At 54.8% G+C, this 27,470-nt stretch overlaps 3 protein-coding genes across 3 annotated transcripts; all 3 read left to right on the top strand.

Moving 5' to 3' along the window:
* The first annotated feature begins 974 nt into the window (after positions 1-974).
* On the top strand, positions 975-2,641 carry LOC133270749 (pineapple eye protein-like). The gene is given in 5 exon segments (XM_061456227.1): positions 975-1,199; positions 1,201-1,296; positions 1,298-1,409; positions 1,412-1,472; positions 1,474-2,641. Coding segments are annotated over 5 exon segments (1,662 nt in total).
* A 10,556-nt stretch (positions 2,642-13,197) lies between these two features.
* LOC133270748 (PHD finger protein 7-like) lies at positions 13,198-15,017 on the top strand. The gene is made up of 2 exons (XM_061456226.1): positions 13,198-14,077; positions 14,626-15,017. The coding sequence occupies exons 1-2, from the start codon at positions 13,198-13,200 to the stop codon at positions 15,015-15,017; spliced, it is 1,272 nt and encodes a 423-aa protein (XP_061312210.1).
* Positions 15,018-22,952: 7,935 nt separating this feature from the next.
* LOC133270824 (histone-lysine N-methyltransferase 2D-like) lies at positions 22,953-24,620 on the top strand. The gene has a single exon (XM_061456371.1). It carries the CDS (start codon positions 22,953-22,955, stop codon positions 24,618-24,620), a length of 1,668 nt encoding a protein of 555 aa, XP_061312355.1.
* Positions 24,621-27,470: the final 2,850 nt, after the last annotated feature.

Here is a 27,470-nt window from a genome sequence, read left to right as displayed (position 1 = left end):
ATGTCAGCAGCACCTCCTGCTGACCCACCTCCTGCACCCACCCACCCACCCCACCCACCCAGCCGGCCGGGCCCTCACGGCTCACCCCCCACAATCATGCACCCCAGTGCCAGTGACTTCTGACACGCTGACAAGTTACTAAGTACCTGGCAAAGTTACAAATGCTCATGAAAGACAACCTACACTTAAAACAGATTTTGTCATTTAAAAAAAAAAAGGGCAAAAAGCATACGTAACCGCTCAAGAAAACACACACCCATTCAGGCATTAATTTGACCACCTCATTGCTCCCATTTTACAGGTAACTTACACGCATTAATGGCAGACCCCAGTAGTGCCAAATACAGAGCTGAAACGCCCCTTGATAAGCTTTTAAATCTTTTAAATGTTAACCATAGCGTAAGCAAATGGTGATAAAATAATAGCGGAATGGTAATGAGAGTCACAGGAATCATTTAGGCTGGAGAAGGCCATAAAGGTCATCGAGTCCAACCGTTAAGCAAACACCGCCAAGTTCACCAGGAAACCATGCCCCTAAGCTGGCCCTTGAGTCTGCGCTTGCAGGTGGAGCAGCCGCCCCGGCGACCTGGGTGCCAAGAGCCCGTGTCACAGTGGGTGGTGTGTGGCCGAGGATGCCCGTGCCCGTGTTTGGGGTGCACGCAGGCCAGCAGTGCTGATGTCACAGAGGCCACTCTGACCGGTGGCAGGGCAGGCCTATAAAAAGAGAACGCTGGGCACAGTGCATCACTGCGACCTGGTGAGGTGCGGGGAGTAGAGGGCAGGGACAGGACTCTCGGGGGGCTGCCGAGGGAGGAGGGGGCTCCACACCGCAGGGCTCTGGGCCTGTGCTGCAAACTCACGCGCGTCTCTCTTCTCCCTCAGAGGTAGCAGAGGAGCGTTTGGAGAAGAAGCTCCAGCACTGCCAACCTTTGATGTCTGACACCTCCGCAAGGAGCTGCAGGACACCCGACGCGATGGAGCACGAATGCATTCTGTGTTGCCGTGTAAAGGCAGATCCGGACATGTGCGGGCCAAAACTGAGATATCAGGGGATCTATGCTCATCACCTTTGCCTGCTTTTTGCCAGTGACCTTCGTCCACAAGGGACCGAGCAGGAAGAAGTGATGGAATTTCTTCCTGAAGAGGTTGATCGTACAGCCAAGCTGGCAGCCCGGATGGTCTGCTTTGTGTGTGGCAAGAGGGGGGGCCACCATCACCTGCCAGGAGACGGGCTGCGACCGCAGGTTCCATCTCCCCTGTGCCGTGGAGGGTGAATGCGTCACCCGTTACCTCCTGCCCGTACAGTTCCTTCTGCTGGGAGCACCGCCCACAGCAGCAAGAGCTGGCGGCTCCAGAGGACGCCAACTGCCTCATCTGCAAGGACCCTGTGGAAGGCAGAACCACCTATGGAGACCATGGTGTGGCCCAGCATGCAAACACGCCTGGTTCCACAGGGCCTGCATCCAGGGACAAGAATGCTGGCGCTTTTTCCTTGGTGTGCCCTCTGTGCCAAAACAGGAGACTGTTTCTAACAGAAATGCTCTCCATGGGGATCCGACTCCCCGTAAGAAAAGCGTCATGGGAAGACAACGATGCATCCACAGAACGGCAGCAGAGGCACGCGAGCTGCGATGCCAGGGAGTGCCTTTGTCCAGGAGGCAGGCGGGTGGCTGAGCAAAATGGGCCCTGGCAGCTGTTCCTGTGCCGCTCCTGCGCTGCTGTGGGCACTCACAGACGCTGCTCGAACCTGACAAACAGCTATGAGGGCAGATGGCAGTGTGAGAGCTGTGCTGGCCTGGGCACCTCCAAGTGTCAAAGCACCCGGGTGGCCCTGGGCTGGGGCCAGGGGTCAGGCAAGGCCCAGCAGAGGGTGCCTGGTGTGAGCTTGGCACAGCCTGTCTGCTCCAGGAGGACTGGGGCACGGCTCAGGACCCTGCCCCGGTCCTGGAAGACAATCCCTAAAAGCACTGCCAGCCCAGCAGCACCGGGCCAGTCTCCTGAACCTCAGACACAGGAGACCAGCAGCCCCAGCAGCAGCAGACAGATGCCATCGGCACCATTCCCCAGTTGCCCAGTGTCTGAGGGCTGCAGCTGCTCCAGCCAGCCTGGGCCTGACCGACGGCAACACCAAACCCGGGGCACCCGTCAGACCCAGGCACCCTACACATGGCCTAGAAGACTGCAGGAGAGAAGCCGACCGCCAGCAACACGCGCTGCGAGCAATACCAGCAGCCAGGCGGTGCCAAGGCTGTCCCAATGCTCCCCACCACGTGAGACCCGCAGCCGCAGCACCACCAGGCAGCAGCCATCGGCGGCATCCCATGGCTCTGCACCACTGCAAGGAAGCAGGAGCAACAGAGCCGGTGGGCCCATGCGGGTGCGAGACCGCTCCCGCTTGCAGCGTCGGGCCCAAGCTCCCTATGCACGGCCCAGAAGACGCTCCCAGGGCAGCCACACACCAGCAGCTCGAGCTGGGAGGAGCCCCCGCAGACTGGCTGCGCCCAGGCGGTCCCAGGGCTCACGCGAACGTGCGAGCCACAGCCACAGCACAACAAGACAGCGGCCATCAGCGTCATCCCGTGGCTCCAGAACACGTCAAAGAGACAGCGCCTCAGGATCCACGGGGCCCGTGCAGGTGTGAGACCGCTCCCGCTCGCAACGCCGGGTCCAAACTCCCAACACGCGGCGCAAAAGACACCGTTAGAGCAGCCACACGCCAGCACCACGTGCAAAGAGGAGCACACGCAGACGGGCTGTGTCGGGGCTACGCCAGCGCTCCCCAGCACGTGCTAGCAGCTCTGCAGCAGTGACAGTCGAGTCATCAGGGAGCAGCAGCTGCAGCACTGACAGACAGGAGGCAATACAGCCATGCCACAGTTCCCTGGCACCACACACTGGCACTGCAACAATCGGGCCGTGCCACGGCTCCCCAGCGTGCTCCCAGTTGAACTGTCACACCCAAGCTGCCTACACGCGGCTCAGAAGACAGCGAGAGAGAAGCCAACTGCCAGCACCACGTGGTGAAAGGAGCACCCACAGCCAGGCAGTGAGGGGCTGTCCCAGGGCTCGCCAATACCTGAGACCAGGAGCCCCAGAACCAGCAGGCATCGGCCATCGGCAGCATCCTCTGACTCCGCAGCACTGGAAAGCGGCAGCAGCTCCATCCCCGCTAGCCCCACGTGGGTGCGAGACAACTCCCACTTGCAAGATCGGGCCCAAACTCCCGACGCGCGGCCTGGACACCTCAGTGGCACCAACCGTGTTTCATCTCTGAGCGACCACTGTGATCCCCCTCTACCGGCACAATAAAGGTGGCTCTTCAGCTCTGGAAAAAAAACAAACAAACAAACAGAAAAAAACAGCAACCAAAAAAACCCCACTTTTATCGTGCACACAAATCACTTCTTTTTTTTTCCTGCTTTTGCCTTTCGTTAGCTCAGAAGGTCAGTATTTTCAACACACTCTAACCACTAAAGCAAAAATTGTGTTCACAAATAAAGTCCATAAATAAGAATGGGTTATACTGACTCAGGCTGAATACCTGTGGTAACAAGCTGGTCCTCTAAAGGCCATGGCAAAACTCCCACTGACTTTATTTGGGCCAAAAGTTCACTCTTAACCTCCATTTTCTCTGTATGAAATGTGATGCTGGTGCTATATGCAGATGAAGGACACATGTAAATTTACTCATATAGTAATATTATTATACTTTTGTCTTTTCAGCTGAAACTGTCAAAAAAAAAACCAAACCCAGAAGAAATTATGGTTAAATGTACCACTGAATATTTTGCAGAGTAAACCCAGTCCTGCTGGGTAGTTGCTCCATGCTGTTTCCATTGATACTGACTGTAGCTGTGTCGTGGTTTAAACCCAGTCAGGCAACTTGTTCACTCACTCCCAGTGAGTGGTGCCGAGCTGACAACAATCGAGGTCCGTGTCGTCCCCCCCCCCCACCGGGGTTCTCCCCTTTCCCGCTCCCGGTGGAACGGGGAGGAGGATCGAAAAAGTGCAACTCCCACGGGTTGAGACAAGAACAGTCCAGCAACAAATCACCACCGCTACTATCAACTACAACAACGATAAGGGAAAATAACAAGGGAAGAGAATACGATACCACCGGCCAAGAAAACGAGTTCCACCCGGAAGCCCGTGTCCTTCCGGGTAACTCCCAGTCACTCCCCACCCTGGCAATGACGTGCTGTGGTATGGAATACCTTCCTGGCTAGCCCGGGTCAGGCGCCCCGTCTCTGCTTCCTCCCGGCTTCCCCTCCTCCCTGGCAGAGCATGAGCCTCACAAAGTCCTTGGTCAGGGTAAACATCACTTAGCAACAACTGAAAACATCGACTTCACCAACACTGTTCTCAGGCTGGAAGTCAAAACACAGCACTGCACCAGCTACCACAAAGGAAAAAAAACATGACTGCTACTGCTGAACCCAGGACATTATCCACCCCTTATTCCATACCATTCACGTCTGTCCTGGGCTCAGCAGTAGCAGTCATGTTTCTCCTCCTCGGTAGCTGGTGCAGTGCAGTGTTTTGACTTTCGGCTCAGGAACAGAGCTGATAGAGATGTTTTGTTTTGGCCAAGGACTTTGTGAGCCTCATGCTCTGCCAGGGAGGAGGGGAAGCTGGGAGGAAGCAGAGACAGGACACCTGACCCAAACTGACCAAAGAGGTATTCCATACCACAGCACGTCATGCCCAGGATGTAACTGGGAGTTAGCCGGAAGGGCTGGGAGACTGCAGGGTTGGAGGAGGTATCGGTCGGAGCTTGGTCGGGCTTGGGGGGCGAGTTATCGGTCAGCGGGTGGTGAGGTGTTGTATTCTGTTCCCTTGTTATTTCCTTTATCATTATTATCATTGGTGGTAGCAGTAGTGATTTGTGTTATACCTTAGTTACTAAACTGTTCTTATCTCAACCCGTGGGAGTAGCATTCTTTTGATTCTCCTCTCCGTCCCTCCGAGAGCAGGGGGAGGGCAAGAAAGGGGGGGAAGTGAGCGAACGAATTACCTGACTGGGTTTAAACCACGACAGTTCTTTTTGGCGCCCAACGTGGGGCACGAAGGGTTGAGATAACGACAGATCTGACTGGATTAATAGTCACTCGTCACAATGCTGATTTATTGGCTCTCAGAGTTGTTCTTGTTGATCTCACAGCTTCAGACCGTTGTAACTTACTTAGAGCCGGTATTTGCTGTGTTAGTGTTTATCAAGTGTGGGGCCTGGGCTAAGGTTCTTGTCTCACTGTGCTTTATGGCAACGGCTTGTAATACGGGCGGGCTCCAGCAGCAGGGCGGGACGGACGTGGCCGTGGACTTGTACCTGGCCGTCCGGCTGCTCTTCACCGTCCTGGCCCTCGCCCTACTCTCCATCTTCGTGAGGCTGCGGGGAGCCGAGGGGGAGCGGCCCCGGGAGCCGGCGGCAGCCGAAGCGGCTCAGGAGAGCGGCCCCGGGGACCAAGCGGCGGCGGGAGCGGGGCCGGAGGCCGCCAGGGGACGGCTGCCGGTGGAGGAGGCCGGGGCGGTCGAGGAGCAGAAGGAAGCGGCTGCCGAGCAGCGGGATAAGGCGGCGGAGGAGCCGAGCCCCGCGGAAGAGCCGAGCCCCGCGGAGGAGCCGAGCCCCGCGGCCGAGCCGAGCCCCGCGGAGGAGCCGAGGCCCGCGGAGGAGCCGAGCCCCGCGGCCGAGCCGAGCCCCGCGGAGGAGCCCAGCCCCGCGGAGGAGCCCAGCCCCGCGGAGGAGCCCAGCCCCGCGACGGCCGAGAGCGTTTCCCGGAAGCCGCCTGCCGAGCCCCAGGAGGACGCAGGAGACCACGCAGCGTTTCCCAGCAAGGCAGAGGAGGAAGAGCTGGACTCAGGAAAAGAGAAGCTGGCGGTGGGAGAGCCGGCAAGCACAGAGGCTACACCAGCCCCAGTGACAAGTACAGCAGCATCGTTTGAGAGTTCTGAAGGTTTCGAATGGCCTTTGGGTATCCTTGGGACCTGCCTGCTGATTGTGATGGGGATCAGCATGTTGGCACACACACAGACTGTGTTCTACCCACAACCATTTTGTCTGATCTCAAAAGTTAAGCAGAGTCAGGTTTGGGTCTTGTCTGGGGTTAGACGACAATATAGGGGGACCAAGAGGTTTTCCCCAAGGCTGGACAGTCATGAGTGGCAGGGTGTGTGTGACAGTATGGGCAAGTATCTAGTCCACTGGGCCCCTCCAGTGCTTTGGAAGCGTCGGAGATGGAAGGCAGCTGTATGGAGTCCCCAGCAACAAGCTGCAGAAACTGCTGAAGGGGACAGTGAATTATTTTGAGCCTGGTGGGCCCATGGCACTTCAGGCCATCAGAGCAGAGATGCAACATAGAGATGGACTCATGATCGAGGGGTGGACTTAGCAATGGACACTATTGCCCAGATTATTCACGAGTGTGAACACTGCACACATTCTCTCCTGCTCTGACTGGTATAAGAGATGGAGCCTGACATGTACCAGATGGACTCAGCAGCTTTATAGGGACTGGTCCATGCACTAAGATAAGAGTGCACCGAGATAAGAGTGATGGTATATTGAAAATGTGGGATCTGAGCATGACGTGAATGGTATGGAATAAGGGGTGGATAATGTCCTGGGTTCAGCAGTAGCAGTCATGTTTCTCCTCCTTGGTAGCTGGTGCAGTGCAGTGTTTTGACTTTCGGCTCGGGAACAGAGCTGATAGAGATGTTTTGGTTTGGCCAAGGACTTTGTGAGCCTCATGCTCTGCCAGGGAGGAGGGGAAGCTGGGAGGAAGCAGAGACAGGACACCTGACCCAAACTGACCAAAGAGGTATTCCATACCACAGCACGTCATGCCCAGGATGTAACTGGGAGTTAGCCGGAAGGGCTGGGAGACTGCAGGGTTGGAGGAGGTATCGGTCGGAGCTTGGTCGGGCTTGGGGGGCGAGTTATCGGTCAGCGGGTGGTGAGGTGTTGTATTCAGTTCCCTTGTTATTTCCTTTATCATTATTATCATTGGTGGTAGCAGTAGTGATTTGTGTTATACCTTAGTTACTAAACTGTTCTTATCTCAACCCGTGGGAGTAGCATTCTTTTGATTCTCCTCTCCGTCCCTCCGAGAGCAGGGGGAGGGCAAGAAAGGGGGGAAGTGAGCGAACGAATTACCTGACTGGGTTTAAACCACGACAACGTCGTGCTCAGATCCCACATTTTCAATACACCATCGCTCTCCCATATATATACATCCATATACATACAGACCAAGAGGAAAAGATCATTTTCTTAGTGCATGGACCAATCCCTATAATGCTGCCGAGTCCATTCGGTCCATGATGTTCAAAGTTCATTCTCTGTTGGGACGATGGCTGGAGGGAAGTCAGGGCCAGTTGCTGGTAACCTGGGGACATCTAGTTGATGGGCTATAAAAGCATTACACAGCAGGCAACAGCATACAATTGAGTTCACTAGCTGTTTTCCCCTAAAATCAAATCCCCTTGAGGTATACATGGGACTTCCCCATCTTCCCGCATTACCCACCAAGTATATCCAGGTCCCAGAGCAAAAGCAATCCCACGAGTGGGTTTGCCTTTACCTGAAGCAGGAATTACCCAGACTGTCTTCCCCAGCAAATTCTTCATATGCACCACGGGAACTTTGTCCCCCTCTACAATATGTAAAAGTTCTGACTGGGCTGGGCCAGCCCTGTTGGCAGATCCTCTGGTGTTGACCAACCAGGTGGCCTTTGGTAAGTGTGTATCCCAATGCTTGAAAGTTCCGCCACCCATTGCTCTCAGTGTAGTTTTTAACAGCCCATTGTACCGTTCGATTTTCCCAGAGGCTGGTGCATGGTAGGGGACGTGATACACCCACTCAATGCCATGCTCTTTGGCCCAAATATCTATAAGGTTATTCCGGAAATGAGTCCCATTGTCTGACTCAGTTCTCTCTGGGGTGCCGTGTCGCCACAAAATCTGTTTCTCAAGGCCCAGGATAGTGTTCCGGGCAGTGGCATGGGGCACAGCGTATGTTTCCAGCCACCCGGTGGTTGCTTCCACCATGGTAAGCACATGGCGCTTGCCTTGGCGGGTTGGTGGCAGTGTGATATAGTCAATCTGCCAGGCCTCCCCATATTTATACTTCAACCATCGTCCTCCATACCAAAGAGGCTTTAACCGCTTGGCTTGTTTAATTGCAGCACATGTTTCACACTCATGAATAACCTGGGCAATAGTGTCCATTGTTAAGTCCACCCCTCGATCACGGGCCCATCTATATGTTGCATCTCTGCCCTGATGGCCTGAAGTGTCATGGGCCCACCGGGCCAAAAATAATTCACCTTTATGTTGCCAATCTAAGTCCATCTGAGCCACTTCAATCTTAGCCGCTTTATCCACTTGTTGGTTGTTCTGGTGTTCCTCAGTGGCCCGACTCTTGGGTACATGGGCATCTACATGACGTACCTTCACCACCAGGTTCTGCACCTGGGCAGCGATATCTTTCCACCGTGCAGCAGCCCAGATGGGTTTACCTCTGCGTTGCCAGTTGCTCTGCTTCCATTGCTTCAACCACCCCCACAGGGCATTTGCCACCATCCATGAGTCAGTATAGAGATAAAGTACTGGCCACTTTTCTCGTTCAGCAATGTGCAGGGCCAGCTGGATGGCTTTCACCTCGGCAAACTGACTTGATTCACCCTCTCTGTCAGCAGTTTCTGCAACTTGTCGTCCAGGACTCCATACAGCTGCCTTCCATCTCCGATGCTTTCCCACAATACGGCAAGAGCCATCAGTAAACAAGGCACACTGCTTTTCACTTTCTGACAGTTTATTATATGGTGGGGCCTCTTCAGCGCGCACCACCTCCTCCTTTGGTGACATTCCAAAATCTTTGCCCTCTGGCCAGTCCATGATGACTTCTAGAATGCCTGGATGACTGAGATTTCCTATTTGAGTTCGTTGTGTAATTAGTGCAGCCCATTTACTCCATGTAGCATCAGTTGCATGATGTGTAGAGGAGACCCTGCCTTTGAACATCCAGCCCAGCACGGGCAACCGGGGTGCTAGAAGGAGCTGTGCTTCAGTGCCAATCACTTCCGAAGCAGCTCGAACCCCTTCATAGGCTGCCAGTATCTCTTTCTCAGTTGGGGTATAGCTGGCCTCAGATCCTTTATATCCCCGACTCCAAAAGCCGAGGGGTCGACCTCGAGTCTCCCCTGGAGCTTTCTGCCAGAGGCTCCAGGTAGGACCGTTCTCCCCAGCTGCAGTGTACAGTACATTTTTTACATCTGGTCTGGTCCGGACTGGTCCAAGGGCTACTGCATGAACTATCTCGCGTTTAATTTGCTCAAAGGCTTGTTGCTGCTCAGGGCCCCATTTAAAATCATTCTTCTTCCGGGTCACATGATAGAGAGGGCTTACAATCGAACTGTAATTCGGGATGTGCATTCTCCAGAACCCCACTGCACCCAAGAAAGCTTGCGTTTCTTTCTTATTAGTTGGTGGAGACATTGCTGTTATCTTGTTGATCACATCTGTGGGGATCTGTCTACGTCCATCTTGCCATTTTATTCCCCAAAATTGAATCTCCTGTGCAGGTCCCTTGACCTTACTCCGTTTTATGGCAAAACCGGCTTTCAGCAGGATTTGGATTATTTTCCTCCCTTTCTCAAAGACTTCTTCCGCTGTATCGCCCCACACAATAATGTCATCAATGTATTGCAGGTGTTCTGGAGCTTGCCCCTGTTCCAGTGCAGTCTGGATCAGTCCGTGGCAAATGGTAGGGCTGTGTTTCCACCCCTGGGGCAGTCGGTTCCAAGTGAACTGGACACCCCTCCAAGTAAAAGCAAACTGTGGCCTGCACTCTGCTGCCAAAGGAATTGAGAAAAATGCATTGGCAATATCAATCGTGGCATACCACTTGGCTGCCTTTGACTCTAGTTCATACTGAAGTTCTAGCATGTCCGGTACGGCAGCACTCAATGGTGGTGTGACTTCATTCAGGCCACGATAGTCTACTGTTAGTCTCCATTCGACTTTCGCACTGGCCATATGGGGCTATTAAAGGGTGAGCGGGTCCTGCTGATCACCCCCTGACTCTCCAGTCCACGGATCAGCTGATGGGTGGGAATCAGGGAGTCTCGGTTGGTGCGATATTGCCGCCGGTGCACTGTTGTGGTCGCAATTGGCACTTGTTGTTCTTCAACTTTCAGCAACCCCACAGCAGAGGGATCTTGTGAGAGACCAGGCAAGGTGGACAGCTGCTCAATTTCCTCAGTCTCCAAAGCAGCAATACCAAAAGCCCACCGGTACCCTTTTGGGTCTTTGAAGTACCCTCTCTTGAGGTAGTCTATGCCGAGGATGCATGGAGCCTCTGGACCAGTCACAATAGGGTGCTTTTGCCATTCCCTCCCAGTCAGGCTGATTTCAGCCTCCAGCACAGTCAACTCTTGGGATCCTCCTGTCACTCCAGAAATATAGATGGGTTCCACCCCTTGACAGCTTGATGGCATCAGGGTACGCTGTGCACCGGTATCTACTAGAGCCTTATACTTCTGTGGGACTGATGTGCCAGGCCATCTGATCCACACAGTCCAGTAAATCCGATTGTCCCCTACCTCCACCTGGCTGGAGGCAGGGCCCCTCTAATGGTCGTCACAGCCTTGGACACTTAAGTCGTGGTGAAAGGGATTATTCTTCGTTATCACAGGAGCTGGAGTAAAATCAGCTCTTCCATTCCATCTGAGAAACTGCTCACCAGAGACTGAAGCCGTAGCTCTCATGGGACGATCAGTCTTGGCCCTTGCTCCCCTCTTCAGTTCACTCACCCGTTCCTCCAAAGCTGAAGGAGGTTTTCCATCCCACTTTGTCATGTCTTCTCCGTGATCCAGCAGGTAAAACCATAGGGTACCCCGTGGCGTATACCTCCTGTATCTCCTCTCTTGAACAATAGGATGCCTTTTGTTAATAGCTGAGACGTATGTTGGTACACGTGAGGAGCTGGATAAATCAGATAGATCGTCCCTCAATTGTTCGAGGTCCTGGGACAGTTTTTTCACAGCTGAGATGATGGAAGGGGTGAGATTGTCTTCGAACTCTCGGAGTTTATGAACCATTTCATCCACAGTTAGTGGTACTATGTCATTCCAGGTTACTGTTGCCAATGAATGGGCATATGATGACAGTGCATTCCGTGTAAGTTTTCGCCACATGGGTCGTGTACATTCAACATCATCTAGATCTATAGGTGTATGCCCGTCATTCAGCTTGATGTGATAGATCATCTCTACGATGGCCGATTTCCTCAGAGACTGGATGCCTTTGTCTATAGTAGTCCACTTGGCCGAACGATTCGTAACATCGTCCTTGTACGGAAACCTTCCTTTCACAGCTGCCAAGAGCCGCCTCCAAAGGCTGAGGGACTTTTTCTCTCTTGCAATTGCTTTGTCAATTCCGCCTTCTCTAGCAAGTGATCCCAGCTGCTTGGCTTCTGTACCTTCTAGTTCGTGACCATCGGCCCCATTGTCCCAGCATCGGAGTAACCAGGTGATGATGTGCTCCCCTGGTTGACGGGTAAAATCTTTTTGCATATTCCGCAGCTCGGTTGAGGTCCGAGGTCGAGAAGTTACCTCTTCTTCTTCTTCTTCGTCATGTGATGATGACTCCTGATCAGATTCTGGAGCGGGTGGTGAATTCCTTGTTTCTTCATCTCGTTTCACCCTTTTTGCCTCCTTTTTGCTTGTTCTCTTGCGTACAGGGGCAACCGATATTGGTACGAATTGGTCCTCTGGTTTGGCTGCAGTGATTATCACTGTGGTTGAGTAGCAACTGTACTTGTTGCTAGGGGTGGTGTAGCTGCTGTGCATGGAGCTGGGGTAACCGCGCTGTCTGTTGCGGTTGAAGTTTGAGCAGCTGCTGTACTTGCCACTGGCGTAGCTGCTCTGTTCATTGAGGCCAAAGTTTGAGTAGCGACTGTACTTGTCGCTGGGGTTGGTGCAGCTGCTGTGCTTGGAGCTGGGGTAACCGCGCTGTCTGTTGCGGTTGAAGTTTGAGCAGCTGCTGTACTTGCCGCTGGGGTAGCTGTGCTGTTCATATCAGCCAAAGTTTGAGTAGCAGCTGTTGCCCCTGTACGCACTTCAGATCTGGACTGGGAGATTCCAGGCTCCTTGGTTGGCTTCCTCCTCCCCTGCCTTTCTCAAGGGGCAGCATGAGGGACTGCGCCCAGCGCATTGTCCTTTCCCTAGATGTCAGCAGCACCTCCTGCTGACCCACCTCCTGCACCCACCCACCCACCCACCCACCCAGCCGGCCGGGCCCTCACGGCTCACCCCCCACAATCATGCACCCCAGTGCCAGTGACTTCTGACACGCTGACAGGTTACTAAGTACCTGGCAAAGTTACAAATGCTCATGAAAGACAACCTACACTTAAAACAGATTTTGTCATTTTAAAAAAAAAAGGGCAAAAAGCATACGTAACCGCTCAAGAAAACACACACCCATTCAGGCATTAATTTGACCACCTCATTGCTCCCATTTTACAGGTAACTTACACGCATTAATGCAGACCCCAGTAGTGCCAAATACAGAGCTGAAACGCCCCTTGATAAGCTTTTAAATCTTTTAAATGTTAACCATAGCGTAAGCAAATGGTGATAAAATAATAGTGGAATGGTAATGAGAGTCACAGGAATCATTTAGGCTGGAGAAGGCCATAAAGGTCATCGAGTCCAACCGTTAAGCAAACACCGCCAAGTTCACCAGGAAACCATGCCCCTAAGCTGGCCCTTGAGTCTGCGCTTGCAAGTGGAGCAGCCGCCCCGGCGACCTGGGTGCCAAGAGCCCGTGTCACAGTGGGTGGTGTGTGGCCGAGGATGCCCGTGCCCGTGTTTGGGGTGCACGCAGGCCAGCAGTGCTGATGTCACAGAGGCCACTCTGACCGGTGGCAGGGGCAGGCCTATAAAAAGAGAACGCTGGGCACAGTGCATCACTGCGACCTGGTGAGGTGCGGGGAGTAGAGGGCAGGGACAGGACTCTCGGGGGGCTGCCGAGGGAGGAGGGGGCTCCACACCGCAGGGCTCTGGGCCTGTGCTGCAAACTCACGCGCGTCTCTCTTCTCCCTCAGAGGTAGCAGAGGAGCGTTTGGAGAAGAAGCTCCAGCACTGCCAACCTTTGATGTCTGACACCTCCGCAAGGAGCTGCAGGACACCCGACGCGATGGAGCACGAATGCATTCTGTGTTGCCGTGTAAAGGCAGATCCGGACATGTGCGGGCCAAAACTGAGATATCAGGGGATCTATGCTCATCACCTTTGCCTGCTTTTTGCCAGTGACCTTCGTCCACAAGGGACCGAGCAGGAAGAAGTGATGGAATTTCTTCCTGAAGAGGTTGATCGTACAGCCAAGCTGGCAGCCCGGATGGTCTGCTTTGTGTGTGGCAAGAGGGGGGCCACCATCACCTGCCAGGAGACGGGCTGCGACCGCAGGTTCCATCTCCCCTGTGCCGTGGAGGGTGAATGCGTCACCCGTTACCTCCTGCCGTACAGTTCCTTCTGCTGGGAGCACCGCCCACAGCAGCAAGAGCTGGCGGCTCCAGAGGACGCCAACTGCCTCATCTGCAAGGACCCTGTGGAAGGCAGAACCACCTATGGGACCATGGTGTGCCCAGCATGCAAACACGCCTGGTTCCACAGGGCCTGCATCCAGGGACAGGCTATGAATGCTGGCGCTTTTTCCTTGGTGTGCCCTCTGTGCCAAAACAGGAGACTGTTTCTAACAGAAATGCTCTCCATGGGGATCCGACTCCCCGTAAGAAAAGCGTCATGGGAAGACAACGATGCATCCACAGAACGGCAGCAGAGGCACGCGAGCTGCGATGCCAGGGAGTGCCTTTGTCCAGGAGGCAGGCGGGTGGCTGAGCAAAATGGGCCCTGGCAGCTGTTCCTGTGCCGCTCCTGCGCTGCTGAGGGCACTCACAGACGCTGCTCGAACCTGACAAACAGCTATGAGGGCAGATGGCAGTGTGACAGCTGTGCTGGCCTGGGCACCTCCAAGTGTCAAAGCACCCGGGTGACCCTGGGCTGGGGCCAGGGGTCAGGCAAGGCCCAGCAGAGGGTGCCTGGTGTGAGCTTGGCACAGCCTGTCTGCTCCAGGCGGACTGGGGCACGGCTCAGGACCCTGCCCCGGTCCTGGAAGACAATCCCTAAAAGCACTGCCAGCCCAGCAGCACCGGGCCAGTCTCCTGAACCTCAGACACAGGAGACCAGCAGCCCCAGCAGCAGCAGACAGATGCCATCAGCACCATTCCCCAGTTGCCCAGTGTCTGAGGGCTGCAGCTGCTCCAGCCAGCCTGGGCCTGACCGACGGCAACACCAAACCCGGGGCACCCGTCAGACCCAGGCACCCTACACATGGCCTAGAAGACTGCAGGAGAGAAGCCGACCGCCAGCAACACGCGCTGCGAGCAATACCAGCAGCCAGGCGGTGCCAAGGCTGTCCCAATGCTCCCCACCACGTGAGACCCGCAGCCGCAGCACCACCAGGCAGCAGCCATCGGCGGCATCCCATGGCCCTGCACCACTGCAAGGAAGCAGGAGCAACAGAGCCGGTGGGCCCATGCGGGTGCGAGACCGCTCCCGCTTGCAGCGTCGGGCCCAAGCTCCCTATGCACGGCCCAGAAGACGCTCCCAGGGCAGCCACACACCAGCAGCTCGAGCTGGGAGGAGCCCCCGCAGACTGGCTGCGCCCAGGCGGTCCCAGGGCTCACGCGAACGTGCGAGCCACAGCCACAGCACAACAAGACAGCGGCCATCAGCGTCATCCCGTGGCTCCAGAACACGTCAAAGAGACAGCGCCTCAGGATCCACGGGGCCCGTGCAGGTGTGAGACCGCTCCCGCTCGCAACGCCGGGTCCAAACTCCCAACACGCGGCGCAAAAGACACCGTTAGAGCAGCCACACGCCAGCACCACGTGCAAAGAGGAGCACATGCAGACGGGCTGTGTCGGGGCTACGCCAGCGCTCCCCAGCACGTGCTAGCAGCTCTGCAGCAGTGACAGTCGAGTCATCAGGGAGCAGCAGCTGCAGCACTGACAGACAGGAGGCAATACAGCCATGCCACAGTTCCCTGGCACCACACACTGGCACTGCAACAATCGGGCCGTGCCACGGCTCCCCAGCGTGCTCCCAGTTGAACTGTCACACCCAAGCTGCCTACACGCGGCTCAGAAGACAGCGAGAGAGAAGCCAACCGCCAGCACCACGTGGTGAAAGGAGCACCCACAGCCAGGCAGTGAGGGGCTGTCCCAGGGCTCGCCAATACCTGAGACCAGGAGCCCCAGAACCAGCAGGCATCGGCCATCGGCAGCATCCTCTGACTCCGCAGCACTGGAAAGCGGCAGCAGCTCCATCCCCGCTAGCCCCACGTGGGTGCGAGACAACTCCCACTTGCAAGATCGGGCCCAAACTCCCGACGCGCGGCCTGGACACCTCAGTGGCACCAACCGTGTTTCATCTCTGAGCGACCACTGTGATCCCCCTCTACCGGCACAATAAAGGTGGCTCTTCAGCTCTGGAAAAAAAACAAACAAACAAACAAAAAAAAACAGCAACCAAAAAACCCCCACTTTTATCGTGCACACAAATCACTTCTTTTTTTTTCCTGCTTTTGCCTTTCGTTAGCTCAGAAGGTCAGTATTTTCAACACACTCTAACCACTAAAGCAAAAATTGTGTTCACAAATAAAGTCCATAAATAAGAATGGGTTATACTGACTCAGGCTGTCCTCTGGTAACAAGCTGGTCCTCTAAAGGCCATGGCAAAACTCCCACTGACTTTATTTGGGCCAAAAGTTCACTCTCAACCTCCATTTTCTCTGTATGAAATGTGATGCTGGTGCTATATGCAGATGAAGGACACATGTAAATTTACTCATATAGTAATATTATTATACTTTTGTCTTTTCAGCTGAAACTGTCAAAAAAAAAACCAAACCCTGAAGAAATTATGGTTAAATGTACCACTGAATATTTTGCAGAGTAAACCCAGTCCTGCTGGGTAGTTGCTCCGTGCTGTTTCCATTGATATTGACTGTACCTGTGTCGTGGTTTAAACCCAGTCAGGCAACTTGTTCACTCACTCCCAGTGAGTGGTGCCGAGCTGACAACAATCGAGGTCCGTGTCGTCCCCCCCCCCCCCCCGGGGTTCTCCCCTTGCCCGCTCCCGGTGGAATGGGGAGGAGGATCGAAAAAGTGCAACTCCCACGGGTTGAGACAAGAACAGTCCAGCAACAAATCACCACCGCTACTATCAACTACAACAACGATAAGGGAAAATAACAAGGGAAGAGAATACGATACCACCGGCCAAGAAAACAAGTTCCACCCGGAAGCCCGTGTCCTTCCGGGTAACTCCCAGTCACTCCCCACCCTGGCCATGACGTGCTGTGGTATGGAATACCTTCCTGGCTAGCCCGGGTCAGGCGCCCCGTCTCTGCTTCCTCCCGGCTTCCCCTCCTCCCTGGCAGAGCATGAGCCTCACAAAGTCCTTGGTCAGGGTAAACATCACTCAGCAACAACTGAAAACATCGACTTCACCAACACTGTTCTCAGGCTGGAAGTCAAAACACAGCACTGCACCAGCTACCACAAAGGAAAAAAAACATGACTGCTACTGCTGAACCCAGGACATTATCCACCCCTTATTCCATACCATTCACGTCTGTCCTGGGTTCAGCAGTAGCAGTCATGTTTCTCCTCCTCGGTAGCTGGTGCAGTGCAGTGTTTTGACTTTCGGCTCGGGAACAGAGCTGATAGAGATGTTTTGGTTTGGCCAAGGACTTTGTGAGCCTCATGCTCTGCCAGGGAGGAGGGGAAGCTGGGAGGAAGCAGAGACAGGACACCTGACCCAAACTGACCAAAGAGGTATTCCATACCACAGCACGTCATGCCCAGGATGTAACTGGGAGTTAGCCGGAAGGGCTGGGAGACTGCAGGGTTGGAGGAGGTATCGGTCGGAGCTTGGTCGGGCTTGGGGGGCGAGTTATCGGTCAGCGGGTGGTGAGGTGTTGTATTCTGTTCCCTTGTTATTTCCTTTATCATTATTATCATTGGTGGTAGCAGTAGTGATTTGTGTTATACCTTAGTTACTAAACTGTTCTTAGCTCAACCCGTGGGAGTTGCATTCTTTTGATTCTCCTCTCCGTCCCTCCGAGAGCAGGGGGAGGGCAAGAAAGGGGGGAAGTGAGCGAACGAATTACCTGACTGGGTTTAAACCACGACAGTTCTTTTTGGCGCCCAGCGTGGGGCACGAAGGGTTGAGATAACGACAGATCTGACTGGATTAATAGTCACTCGTCACAATGCTGATTTATTGGCTCTCAGAGTTGTTCTTGTTGATCTCACAGCTTCAGACCGTTGTAACTTACTTAGAGCCGGTATTTGCTGTGTTAGTGTTTATCAAGTGTGGGGCCTGGGCTAAGGTTCTTGTCTCACTGTGCTTTATGGCAACGGCTTGTAATACGGGCGGGCTCCAGCAGCAGGGCGGGACGGACGTGGCCGTGGACTTGTACCTGGCCGTCCGGCTGCTCTTCACCGTCCTGGCCCTCGCCCTACTCTCCATCTTCGTGAGGCTGCGGGGAGCCGAGGGGGAGCGGCCCCGGGAGCCGGCGGCAGCCGAAGCGGCTCAGGAGAGCGGCCCCGGGGACCAAGCGGCGGCGGGAGCGGGGCCGGAGGCCGCCAGGGGACGGCTGCCGGTGGAGGAGGCCGGGGCGGTCGAGGAGCAGAAGGAAGCGGCTGCCGAGCAGCGGGATAAGGCGGCGGAGGAGCCGAGCCCCGCGGAAGAGCCGAGCCCCGCGGAGGAGCCGAGCCCCGCGGCCGAGCCGAGCCCCGCGGAGGAGCCGAGGCCCGCGGAGGAGCCGAGCCCCGCGGCCGAGCCGAGCCCCGCGGAGGAGCCCAGCCCCGCGGAGGAGCCCAGCCCCGCGGAGGAGCCCAGCCCCGCGACGGCCGAGAGCGTTTCCCGGAAGCCGCCTGCCGAGCCCCAGGAGGACGCAGGAGACCACGCAGCGTTTCCCAGCAAGGCAGAGGAGGAAGAGCTGGACTCAGGAAAAGAGAAGCTGGCGGTGGGAGAGCCGGCAAGCACAGAGGCTACACCAGCCCCAGTGACAAGTACAGCAGCATCGTTTGAGAGTTCTGAAGGTTTCGAATGGCCTTTGGGTATCCTTGGGACCTGCCTGCTGATTGTGATGGGGATCAGCATGTTGGCACACACACAGACTGTGTTCTACCCACAACCATTTTGTCTGATCTCAAAAGTTAAGCAGAGTCAGGTTTGGGTCTTGTCTGGGGTTAGACGACAATATAGGGGGACCAAGAGGTTTTCCCCAAGGCTGGACAGTCATGAGTGGCAGGGTGTGTGTGACAGTATGGGCAAGTATCTAGTCCACTGGGCCCCTCCAGTGCTTTGGAAGCGTCGGAGATGGAAGGCAGCTGTATGGAGTCCCCAGCAACAAGCTGCAGAAACTGCTGAAGGGGACAGTGAATTATTTTGAGCCTGGTGGGCCCATGGCACTTCAGGCCATCAGAGCAGAGATGCAACATAGAGATGGACTCATGATCGAGGGGTGGACTTAGCAATGGACACTATTGCCCAGATTATTCACGAGTGTGAACACTGCACACATTCTCTCCTGCTCTGACTGGTATAAGAGATGGAGCCTGACATGTACCAGATGGACTCAGCAGCTTTATAGGGACTGGTCCATGCACTAAGATAAGAGTGCACCGAGATAAGAGTGATGGTATATTGAAAATGTGGGATCTGAGCATGACGTGAATGGTATGGAATAAGGGGTGGATAATGTCCTGGGTACAGCAGTAGCAGTCATGTTTCTCCTCCTTGGTAGCTGGTGCAGTGCAGTGTTTTGACTTTCGGCTCGGGAACAGAGCTGATAGAGATGTTTTGGTTTGGCCAAGGACTTTGTGAGCCTCATGCTCTGCCAGGGAGGAGGGGAAGCTGGGAGGAAGCAGAGACAGGACACCTGACCCAAACTGACCAAAGAGGTATTCCATACCACAGCACGTCATGCCCAGGATGTAACTGGGAGTTAGCCGGAAGGGCTGGGAGACTGCAGGGTTGGAGGAGGTATCGGTCGGAGCTTGGTCGGGCTTGGGGGGCGAGTTATCGGTCAGCGGGTGGTGAGGTGTTGTATTCAGTTCCCTTGTTATTTCCTTTATCATTATTATCATTGGTGGTAGCAGTAGTGATTTGTGTTATACCTTAGTTACTAAACTGTTCTTAGCTCAACCCGTGGGAGTTGCATTCTTTTGATTCTCCTCTCCGTCCCTCCGAGAGCAGGGGGAGGGCAAGAAAGGGGGGGAAGTGAGCGAACGAATTACCTGACTGGGTTTAAACCACGACAACGTCGTGCTCAGATCCCACATTTTCAATACACCATCGCTCTCCCATATATATACATCCATATACATACAGACCAAGAGGAAAAGATCATTTTCTTAGTGCATGGACCAATCCCTATAATGCTGCCGAGTCCATTCGGTCCATGATGTTCAAAGTTCATTCTCTGTTGGGACGATGGCTGGAGGGAAGTCAGGGCCAGTTGCTGGTAACCTGGGGACATCTAGTTGATGGGCTATAAAAGCATTACACAGCAGGCAACAGCATACAATTGAGTTCACTAGCTGTTTTCCCCTAAAATCAAATCCCCTTGAGGTATACATGGGACTTCCCCATCTTCCCGCATTACCCACCAAGTATATCCAGGTCCCAGAGCAAAAGCAATCCCACGAGTGGGTTTGCCTTTACCTGAAGCAGGAATTACCCAGACTGTCTTCCCCAGCAAATTCTTCATATGCACCACTGGAACTTTGTCCCCCTCTACAATATGTAAAAGTTCTGACTGGGCTGGGCCAGCCCTGTTGGCAGATCCTCTGGTGTTGACCAACCAGGTGGCCTTTGGTAAGTGTGTATCCCAATGCTTGAAAGTTCCGCCACCCATTGCTCTCAGTGTAGTTTTTAACAGCCCATTGTACCGTTCGATTTTCCCAGAGGCTGGTGCATGGTAGGGGACGTGATACACCCACTCAATGCCATGCTCTTTGGCCCAAATATCTATAAGGTTATTCCGGAAATGAGTCCCATTGTCTGACTCAGTTCTCTCTGGGGTGCCGTGTCGCCACAAAATCTGTTTCTCAAGGCCCAGGATAGTGTTCCGGGCAGTGGCATGGGGCACAGCGTATGTTTCCAGCCACCCGGTGGTTGCTTCCACCATGGTAAGCACATGGCGCTTGCCTTGGCGGGTTGGTGGCAGTGTGATATAGTCAATCTGCCAGGCCTCCCCATATTTATACTTCAACCATCGTCCTCCATACCAAAGAGGCTTTAACCGCTTGGCTTGTTTAATTGCAGCACATGTTTCACACTCATGAATAACCTGGGCAATAGTGTCCATTGTTAAGTCCACCCCTCGATCACGGGCCCATCTATATGTTGCATCTCTGCCCTGATGGCCTGAAGTGTCATGGGCCCACCGGGCCAAAAATAATTCACCTTTATGTTGCCAATCTAAGTCCATCTGAGCCACTTCAATCTTAGCCGCTTTATCCACTTGTTGGTTGTTCTGGTGTTCCTCAGTGGCCCGACTCTTGGGTACATGGGCATCTACATGACGTACCTTCACCACCAGGTTCTGCACCTGGGCAGCGATATCTTTCCACTGTGCAGCAGCCCAGATGGGTTTACCTCTGCGTTGCCAGTTGCTCTGCTTCCATTGCTTCAACCACCCCCACAGGGCATTTGCCACCATCCATGAGTCAGTATAGAGATAAAGTACTGGCCACTTTTCTCGTTCAGCAATGTGCAGGGCCAGCTGGATGGCTTTCACCTCGGCAAACTGACTTGATTCACCCTCTCCGTCAGCAGTTTCTGCAACTTGTCGTCCAGGACTCCATACAGCTGCCTTCCATCTCCGATGCTTTCCCACAATACGGCAAGAGCCATCAGTAAACAAGGCATACTGCTTTTCACTTTCTGACAGTTTATTATATGGTGGGGCCTCTTCAGCGCGCACCACCTCCTCCTTTGGTGACATTCCAAAATCTTTGCCCTCTGGCCAGTCCATGATGACTTCTAGAATGCCTGGATGACTGAGATTTCCTATTTGAGTTCGTTGTGTAATTAGTGCAGCCCATTTACTCCATGTAGCATCAGTTGCATGATGTGTAGAGGAGACCCTGCCTTTGAACATCCAGCCCAGCACGGGCAACCGGGGTGCTAGAAGGAGCTGTGCTTCAGTGCCAATCACTTCCGAAGCAGCTCGAACCCCTTCATAGGCTGCCAGTATCTCTTTCTCAGTTGGGGTATAGCTGGCCTCAGATCCTTTATATCCCCGACTCCAAAAGCCGAGGGGTCGACCTCGAGTCTCCCCTGGAGCTTTCTGCCAGAGGCTCCAGGTAGGACCGTTCTCCCCAGCTGCAGTGTACAGTACATTTTTTACATCTGGTCCGGTCCGGACTGGTCCAAGGGCTACTGCATGAACTATCTCGCGTTTAATTTGCTCAAAGGCTTGTTGCTGCTCAGGGCCCCATTTAAAATCATTCTTCTTCCGGGTCACATGATAGAGAGGGCTTACAATCGAACTGTAATTCGGGATGTGCATTCTCCAGAACCCCACTGCACCCAAGAAAGCTTGCGTTTCTTTCTTATTAGTTGGTGGAGACATTGCTGTTATCTTGTTGATCACATCTGTGGGGATCTGTCTACGTCCATCTTGCCATTTTATTCCCCAAAATTGAATCTCCTGTGCAGGTCCCTTGACCTTACTCCGTCTTATGGCAAAACCGGCTTTCAGCAGGATTTGGATTATTTTCCTCCCTTTCTCAAAGACTTCTTCCGCTGTATCGCCCCACACAATAATGTCATCAATGTATTGCAGGTGTTCTGGAGCTTGCCCCTGTTCCAGTGCAGTCTGGATCAGTCCGTGGCAAATGGTAGGGCTGTGTTTCCACCCCTGGGGCAGTCGGTTCCAAGTGAACTGGACACCCCTCCCAGTAAAAGCAAACTGTGGCCTGCGCTCTGCTGCCAAAGGAATTGAGAAAAATGCATTGGCAATATCAATCGTGGCATACCACTTGGCTGCCTTTGACTCTAGTTCATACTGAAGTTCTAGCATGTCCGGTACGGCAGCACTCAATGGTGGTGTGACTTCATTCAGGCCACGATAGTCTACTGTTAGTCTCTATTCGACTTTCGCACTGGCCATATGGGGCTATTAAAGGGTGAGCGGGTCCTGCTGATCACCCCCTGACTCTCCAGTCCACGGATCAGCTGATGGGTGGGAATCAGGGAGTCTCGGTTGGTGCGATATTGCCGCCGGTGCACTGTTGTGGTCGCAATTGGCACTTGTTGTTCTTCAACTTTCAGCAACCCCACAGCAGAGGGATCTTGTGAGAGACCAGGCAAGGTCATCGAGTCCAACCGTTAAGCAAACACCGCCAAGTTCACCAGGAAACCATGCCCCTAAGCTGGCCCTTGAGTCTGCGCTTGCAGGTGGAGCAGCCGCCCCGGCGACCTGGGTGCCAAGAGCCCGTGTCACAGTGGGTGGTGTGTGGCCGAGGATGCCCGTGCCCGTGTTTGGGGTGCACGCAGGCCAGCAGTGCTGATGTCACAGAGGCCACTCTGACCGGTGGCAGGGGCAGGCCTATAAAAAGAGAACGCTGGGCACAGTGCATCACTGCGACCTGGTGAGGTGCGGGGAGTAGAGGGCAGGGACAGGACTCTCGGGGGGCTGCCGAGGGAGGAGGGGGCTCCACACCGCAGGGCTCTGGGCCTGTGCTGCAAACTCACGCGCGTCTCTCTTCTCCCTCAGAGGTAGCAGAGGAGCGTTTGGAGAAGAAGCTCCAGCACTGCCAACCTTTGATGTCTGACACCTCCGCAAGGAGCTGCAGGACACCCGACGCGATGGAGCACGAATGCATTCTGTGTTGCCGTGTAAAGGCAGATCCGGACATGTGCGGGCCAAAACTGAGATATCAGGGGATCTATGCTCATCACCTTTGCCTGCTTTTTGCCAGTGACCTTCGTCCACATGGGACCGAGCAGGAAGAAGTGATGGAATTTCTTCCTGAAGAGGTTGATCGTACAGCCAAGCTGGCAGCCCGGATGGTCTGCTTTGTGTGTGGCAAGAGGGGGGCCACCATCACCTGCCAGGAGACGGGCTGCGACCGCAGGTTCCATCTCCCCTGTGCCGTGGAGGGTGAATGCGTCACCCGTTACCTCCTGCCGTACAGTTCCTTCTGCTGGGAGCACCGCCCACAGCAGCAAGAGCTGGCGGCTCCAGAGGACGCCAACTGCCTCATCTGCAAGGACCCTGTGGAAGGCAGAACCACCTATGGGACCATGGTGTGCCCAGCATGCAAACACGCCTGGTTCCACAGGGCCTGCATCCAGGGACAGGCTATGAATGCTGGCGCTTTTTCCTTGGTGTGCCCTCTGTGCCAAAACAGGAGACTGTTTCTAACAGAAATGCTCTCCATGGGGATCCGACTCCCCGTAAGAAAAGCGTCATGGGAAGACAACGATGCATCCACAGAACGGCAGCAGAGGCACGCGAGCTGCGATGCCAGGGAGTGCCTTTGTCCAGGAGGCAGGCGGGTGGCTGAGCAAAATGGGCCCTGGCAGCTGTTCCTGTGCCGCTCCTGCGCTGCTGTGGGCACTCACAGACGCTGCTCGAACCTGACAAACAGCTATGAGGGCAGATGGCAGTGTGAGAGCTGTGCTGGCCTGGGCACCTCCAAGTGTCAAAGCACCCGGGTGGCCCTGGGCTGGGGCCAGGGGTCAGGCAAGGCCCGGCAGAGGGTGCCTGGTGTGAGCTTGGCACAGCCTGTCTGCTCCAGGAGGACTGGGGCACGGCTCAGGACCCTGCCCCGGTCCTGGAAGACAATCCCTAAAAGCACTGCCAGCCCAGCAGCACCGGGCCAGTCTCCTGAACCTCAGACACAGGAGACCAGCAGCCCCAGCAGCAGCAGACAGATGCCATCGGCACCATTCCCCAGTTGCCCAGTGTCTGAGGGCTGCAGCTGCTCCAGCCAGCCTGGGCCTGACCGACGGCAACACCAAACCCGGGGCACCCGTCAGACCCAGGCACCCTACACATGGCCTAGAAGACTGCAGGAGAGAAGCCGACCGCCAGCAACACGCGCTGCGAGCAATACCAGCAGCCAGGCGGTGCCAAGGCTGTCCCAATGCTCCCCACCACGTGAGACCCGCAGCCGCAGCACCACCAGGCAGCAGCCATCGGCGGCATCCCATGGCTCTGCACCACTGCAAGGAAGCAGGAGCAACAGAGCCGGTGGGCCCATGCGGGTGCGAGACCGCTCCCGCTTGCAGCGTCAGGCCCAAGCTCCCTATGCACGGCCCAGAAGACGCTCCCAGGGCAGCCACACACCAGCAGCTCGAGCTGGGAGGAGCCCCCGCAGACTGGCTGCGCCCAGGCGGTCCCAGGGCTCACGCGAACGTGCGAGCCACAGCCACAGCACAACAAGACAGCGGCCATCAGCGTCATCCCGTGGCTCCAGAACACGTCAAAGAGACAGCGCCTCAGGATCCACGGGGCCCGTGCAGGTGTGAGACCGCTCCCGCTCGCAACGCCGGGTCCAAACTCCCAACACGCGGCGCAAAAGACACCGTTAGAGCAGCCACACGCCAGCACCACGTGCAAAGAGGAGCACACGCAGACGGGCTGTGTCGGGGCTACGCCAGCGCTCCCCAGCACGTGCTAGCAGCTCTGCAGCAGTGACAGTCGAGTCATCAGGGAGCAGCAGCTGCAGCACTGACAGACAGGAGGCAATACAGCCATGCCACAGTTCCCTGGCACCACACACTGGCACTGCAACAATCGGGCCGTGCCACGGCTCCCCAGCGTGCTCCCAGTTGAACTGTCACACCCAAGCTGCCTACACGCGGCTCAGAAGACAGCGAGAGAGAAGCCAACTGCCAGCACCACGTGGTGAAAGGAGCACCCACAGCCAGGCAGTGAGGGGCTGTCCCAGGGCTCGCCAATACCTGAGACCAGGAGCCCCAGAACCAGCAGGCATCGGCCATCGGCAGCATCCTCTGACTCCGCAGCACTGGAAAGCGGCAGCAGCTCCATCCCCGCTAGCCCCACGTGGGTGCGAGACAACTCCCACTTGCAAGATCGGGCCCAAACTCCCGACGCGCGGCCTGGACACCTCAGTGGCACCAACCGTGTTTCATCTCTGAGCGACCACTGTGATCCCCCTCTACCGGCACAATAAAGGTGGCTCTTCAGCTCTGGAAAAAAAACAAACAAACAAACAAAAAAAAACAGCAACCAAAAAACCCCCACTTTTATCGTGCACACAAATCACTTCTTTCTTTTTCCTGCTTTTGCCTTTCGTTAGCTCAGAAGGTCAGTATTTTCAACACACTCTAACCACTAAAGCAAAAATTGTGTTCACAAATAAAGTCCATAAATAAGAATGGGTTATACTGACTCAGGCTGAATACCTGTGGTAACAAGCTGGTCCTCTAAAGGCCATGGCAAAACTCCCACTGACTTTATTTGGGCCAAAAGTTCACTCTTAACCTCCATTTTCTCTGTATGAAATGTGATGCTGGTGCTATATGCAGATGAAGGACACATGTAAATTTACTCATATAGTAATATTATTATACTTTTGTCTTTTCAGCTGAAACTGTCAAAAAAAAAACCAAACCCAGAAGAAATTATTCTTAAATGTACCACTGAATATTTTGCAGAGTAAACCCAGTCCTGCTGGGTAGTTGCTCCATGCTGTTTCCATTGATACTGACTGTAGCTGTGTCGTGGTTTAAACCCAGTCAGGCAACTTGTTCACTCACTCCCAGGGAGTGGTGCCGAGCTGACAACAATCGAGGTCCGTGTCGTCCCCCCCCCCCACCGGGGTTCTCCCCTTTCCCGCTCCCGGTGGAACGGGGAGGAGGATCGAAAAAGTGCAACTCCCACGGGTTGAGACAAGAACAGTCCAGCAACAAATCACCACCGCTACTATCAACTACAACAACGATAAGGGAAAATAACAAGGGAAGAGAATACGATACCACCGGCCAAGAAAACGAGTTCCACCCGGAAGCCCGTGTCCTTCCGGGTAACTCCCAGTCACTCCCCACCCTGGCCATGACGTGCTGTGGTATGGAATACCTTCCTGGCTAGCCCGGGTCAGGCGCCCCGTCTCTGCTTCCTCCCGGCTTCCCCTCCTCCCTGGCAGAGCATGAGCCTCACAAAGTCCTTGGTCAGGGTAAACATCACTTAGCAACAACTGAAAACATCGACTTCACCAACACTGTTCTCAGGCTGGAAGTCAAAACACAGCACTGCACCAGCTACCACAAAGGAAAAAAAACATGACTGCTACTGCTGAACCCAGGACATTATCCACCCCTTATTCCATACCATTCACGTCTGTCCTGGGCTCAGCAGTAGCAGTCATGTTTCTCCTCCTCGGTAGCTGGTGCAGTGCAGTGTTTTGACTTTCGGCTCAGGAACAGAGCTGATAGAGATGTTTTGTTTTGGCCAAGGACTTTGTGAGCCTCATGCTCTGCCAGGGAGGAGGGGAAGCTGGGAGGAAGCAGAGACAGGACACCTGACCCAAACTGACCAAAGAGGTATTCCATACCACAGCACGTCATGCCCAGGATGTAACTGGGAGTTAGCCGGAAGGGCTGGGAGACTGCAGGGTTGGAGGAGGTATCGGTCGGAGCTTGGTCGGGCTTGGGGGGCGAGTTATCGGTCAGCGGGTGGTGAGGTGTTGTATTCTGTTCCCTTGTTATTTCCTTTATCATTATTATCATTGGTGGTAGCAGTAGTGATTTGTGTTATACCTTAGTTACTAAACTGTTCTTAGCTCAACCCGTGGGAGTTGCATTCTTTTGATTCTCCTCTCCGTCCCTCCGAGAGCAGGGGGAGGGCAAGAAAGGGGGTGAAGTGAGCGAACGAATTACCTGACTGGGTTTAAACCACGACAGTTCTTTTTGGCGCCCAACGTGGGGCACGAAGGGTTGAGATAACGACAGATCTGACTGGATTAATAGTCACTCGTCACAATGCTGATTTATTGGCTCTCAGAGTTGTTCTTGTTGATCTCACAGCTTCAGACCGTTGTAACTTACTTAGAGCCGGTATTTGCTGTGTTAGTGTTTATCAAGTGTGGGGCCTGGGCTAAGGTTCTTGTCTCACTGTGCTTTATGGCAACGGCTTGTAATACGGGCGGGCTCCAGCAGCAGGGCGGGACGGACGTGGCCGTGGACTTGTACCTGGCCGTCCGGCTGCTCTTCACCGTCCTGGCCCTCGCCCTACTCTCCATCTTCGTGAGGCTGCGGGGAGCCGAGGGGGAGCGGCCCCGGGAGCCGGCGGCAGCCGAAGCGGCTCAGGAGAGCGGCCCCGGGGACCAAGCGGCGGCGGGAGCGGGGCCGGAGGCC

This window comes from Pezoporus flaviventris, unplaced genomic scaffold, assembly GCF_033815535.1.
Source record: "Pezoporus flaviventris isolate CSIRO_AGI_PZ_B2104156 unplaced genomic scaffold, CSIRO_AGI_Pfla_v1 ptg000022l, whole genome shotgun sequence".
In the NCBI taxonomy this organism is placed as follows: Eukaryota; Metazoa; Chordata; class Aves; order Psittaciformes; family Psittacidae; genus Pezoporus; species Pezoporus flaviventris.
The sequence above is the reverse complement of the archived record's forward strand: the minus strand, read 5'-3'. Positions and strand labels throughout refer to the sequence as shown.

Bases quoted from the DNA above. Each gene is read 5' to 3' on its own strand.
- LOC133270748 (XM_061456226.1), top strand. From the start codon at position 13,198: ATGGAGCACGAATGCATTCTGTGTTGCCGTGTAAAGGCAGATCCGGAC. The intron at 14,078-14,625 runs GCAAGGCCCAGC...TCCCGCTTGCAG, and splicing joins GGGCTGGGGCCAGGGGTCAG to CGTCGGGCCCAAGCTCCCTA.
- LOC133270824 (XM_061456371.1), top strand. From the start codon at position 22,953: ATGGAGCACGAATGCATTCTGTGTTGCCGTGTAAAGGCAGATCCGGAC.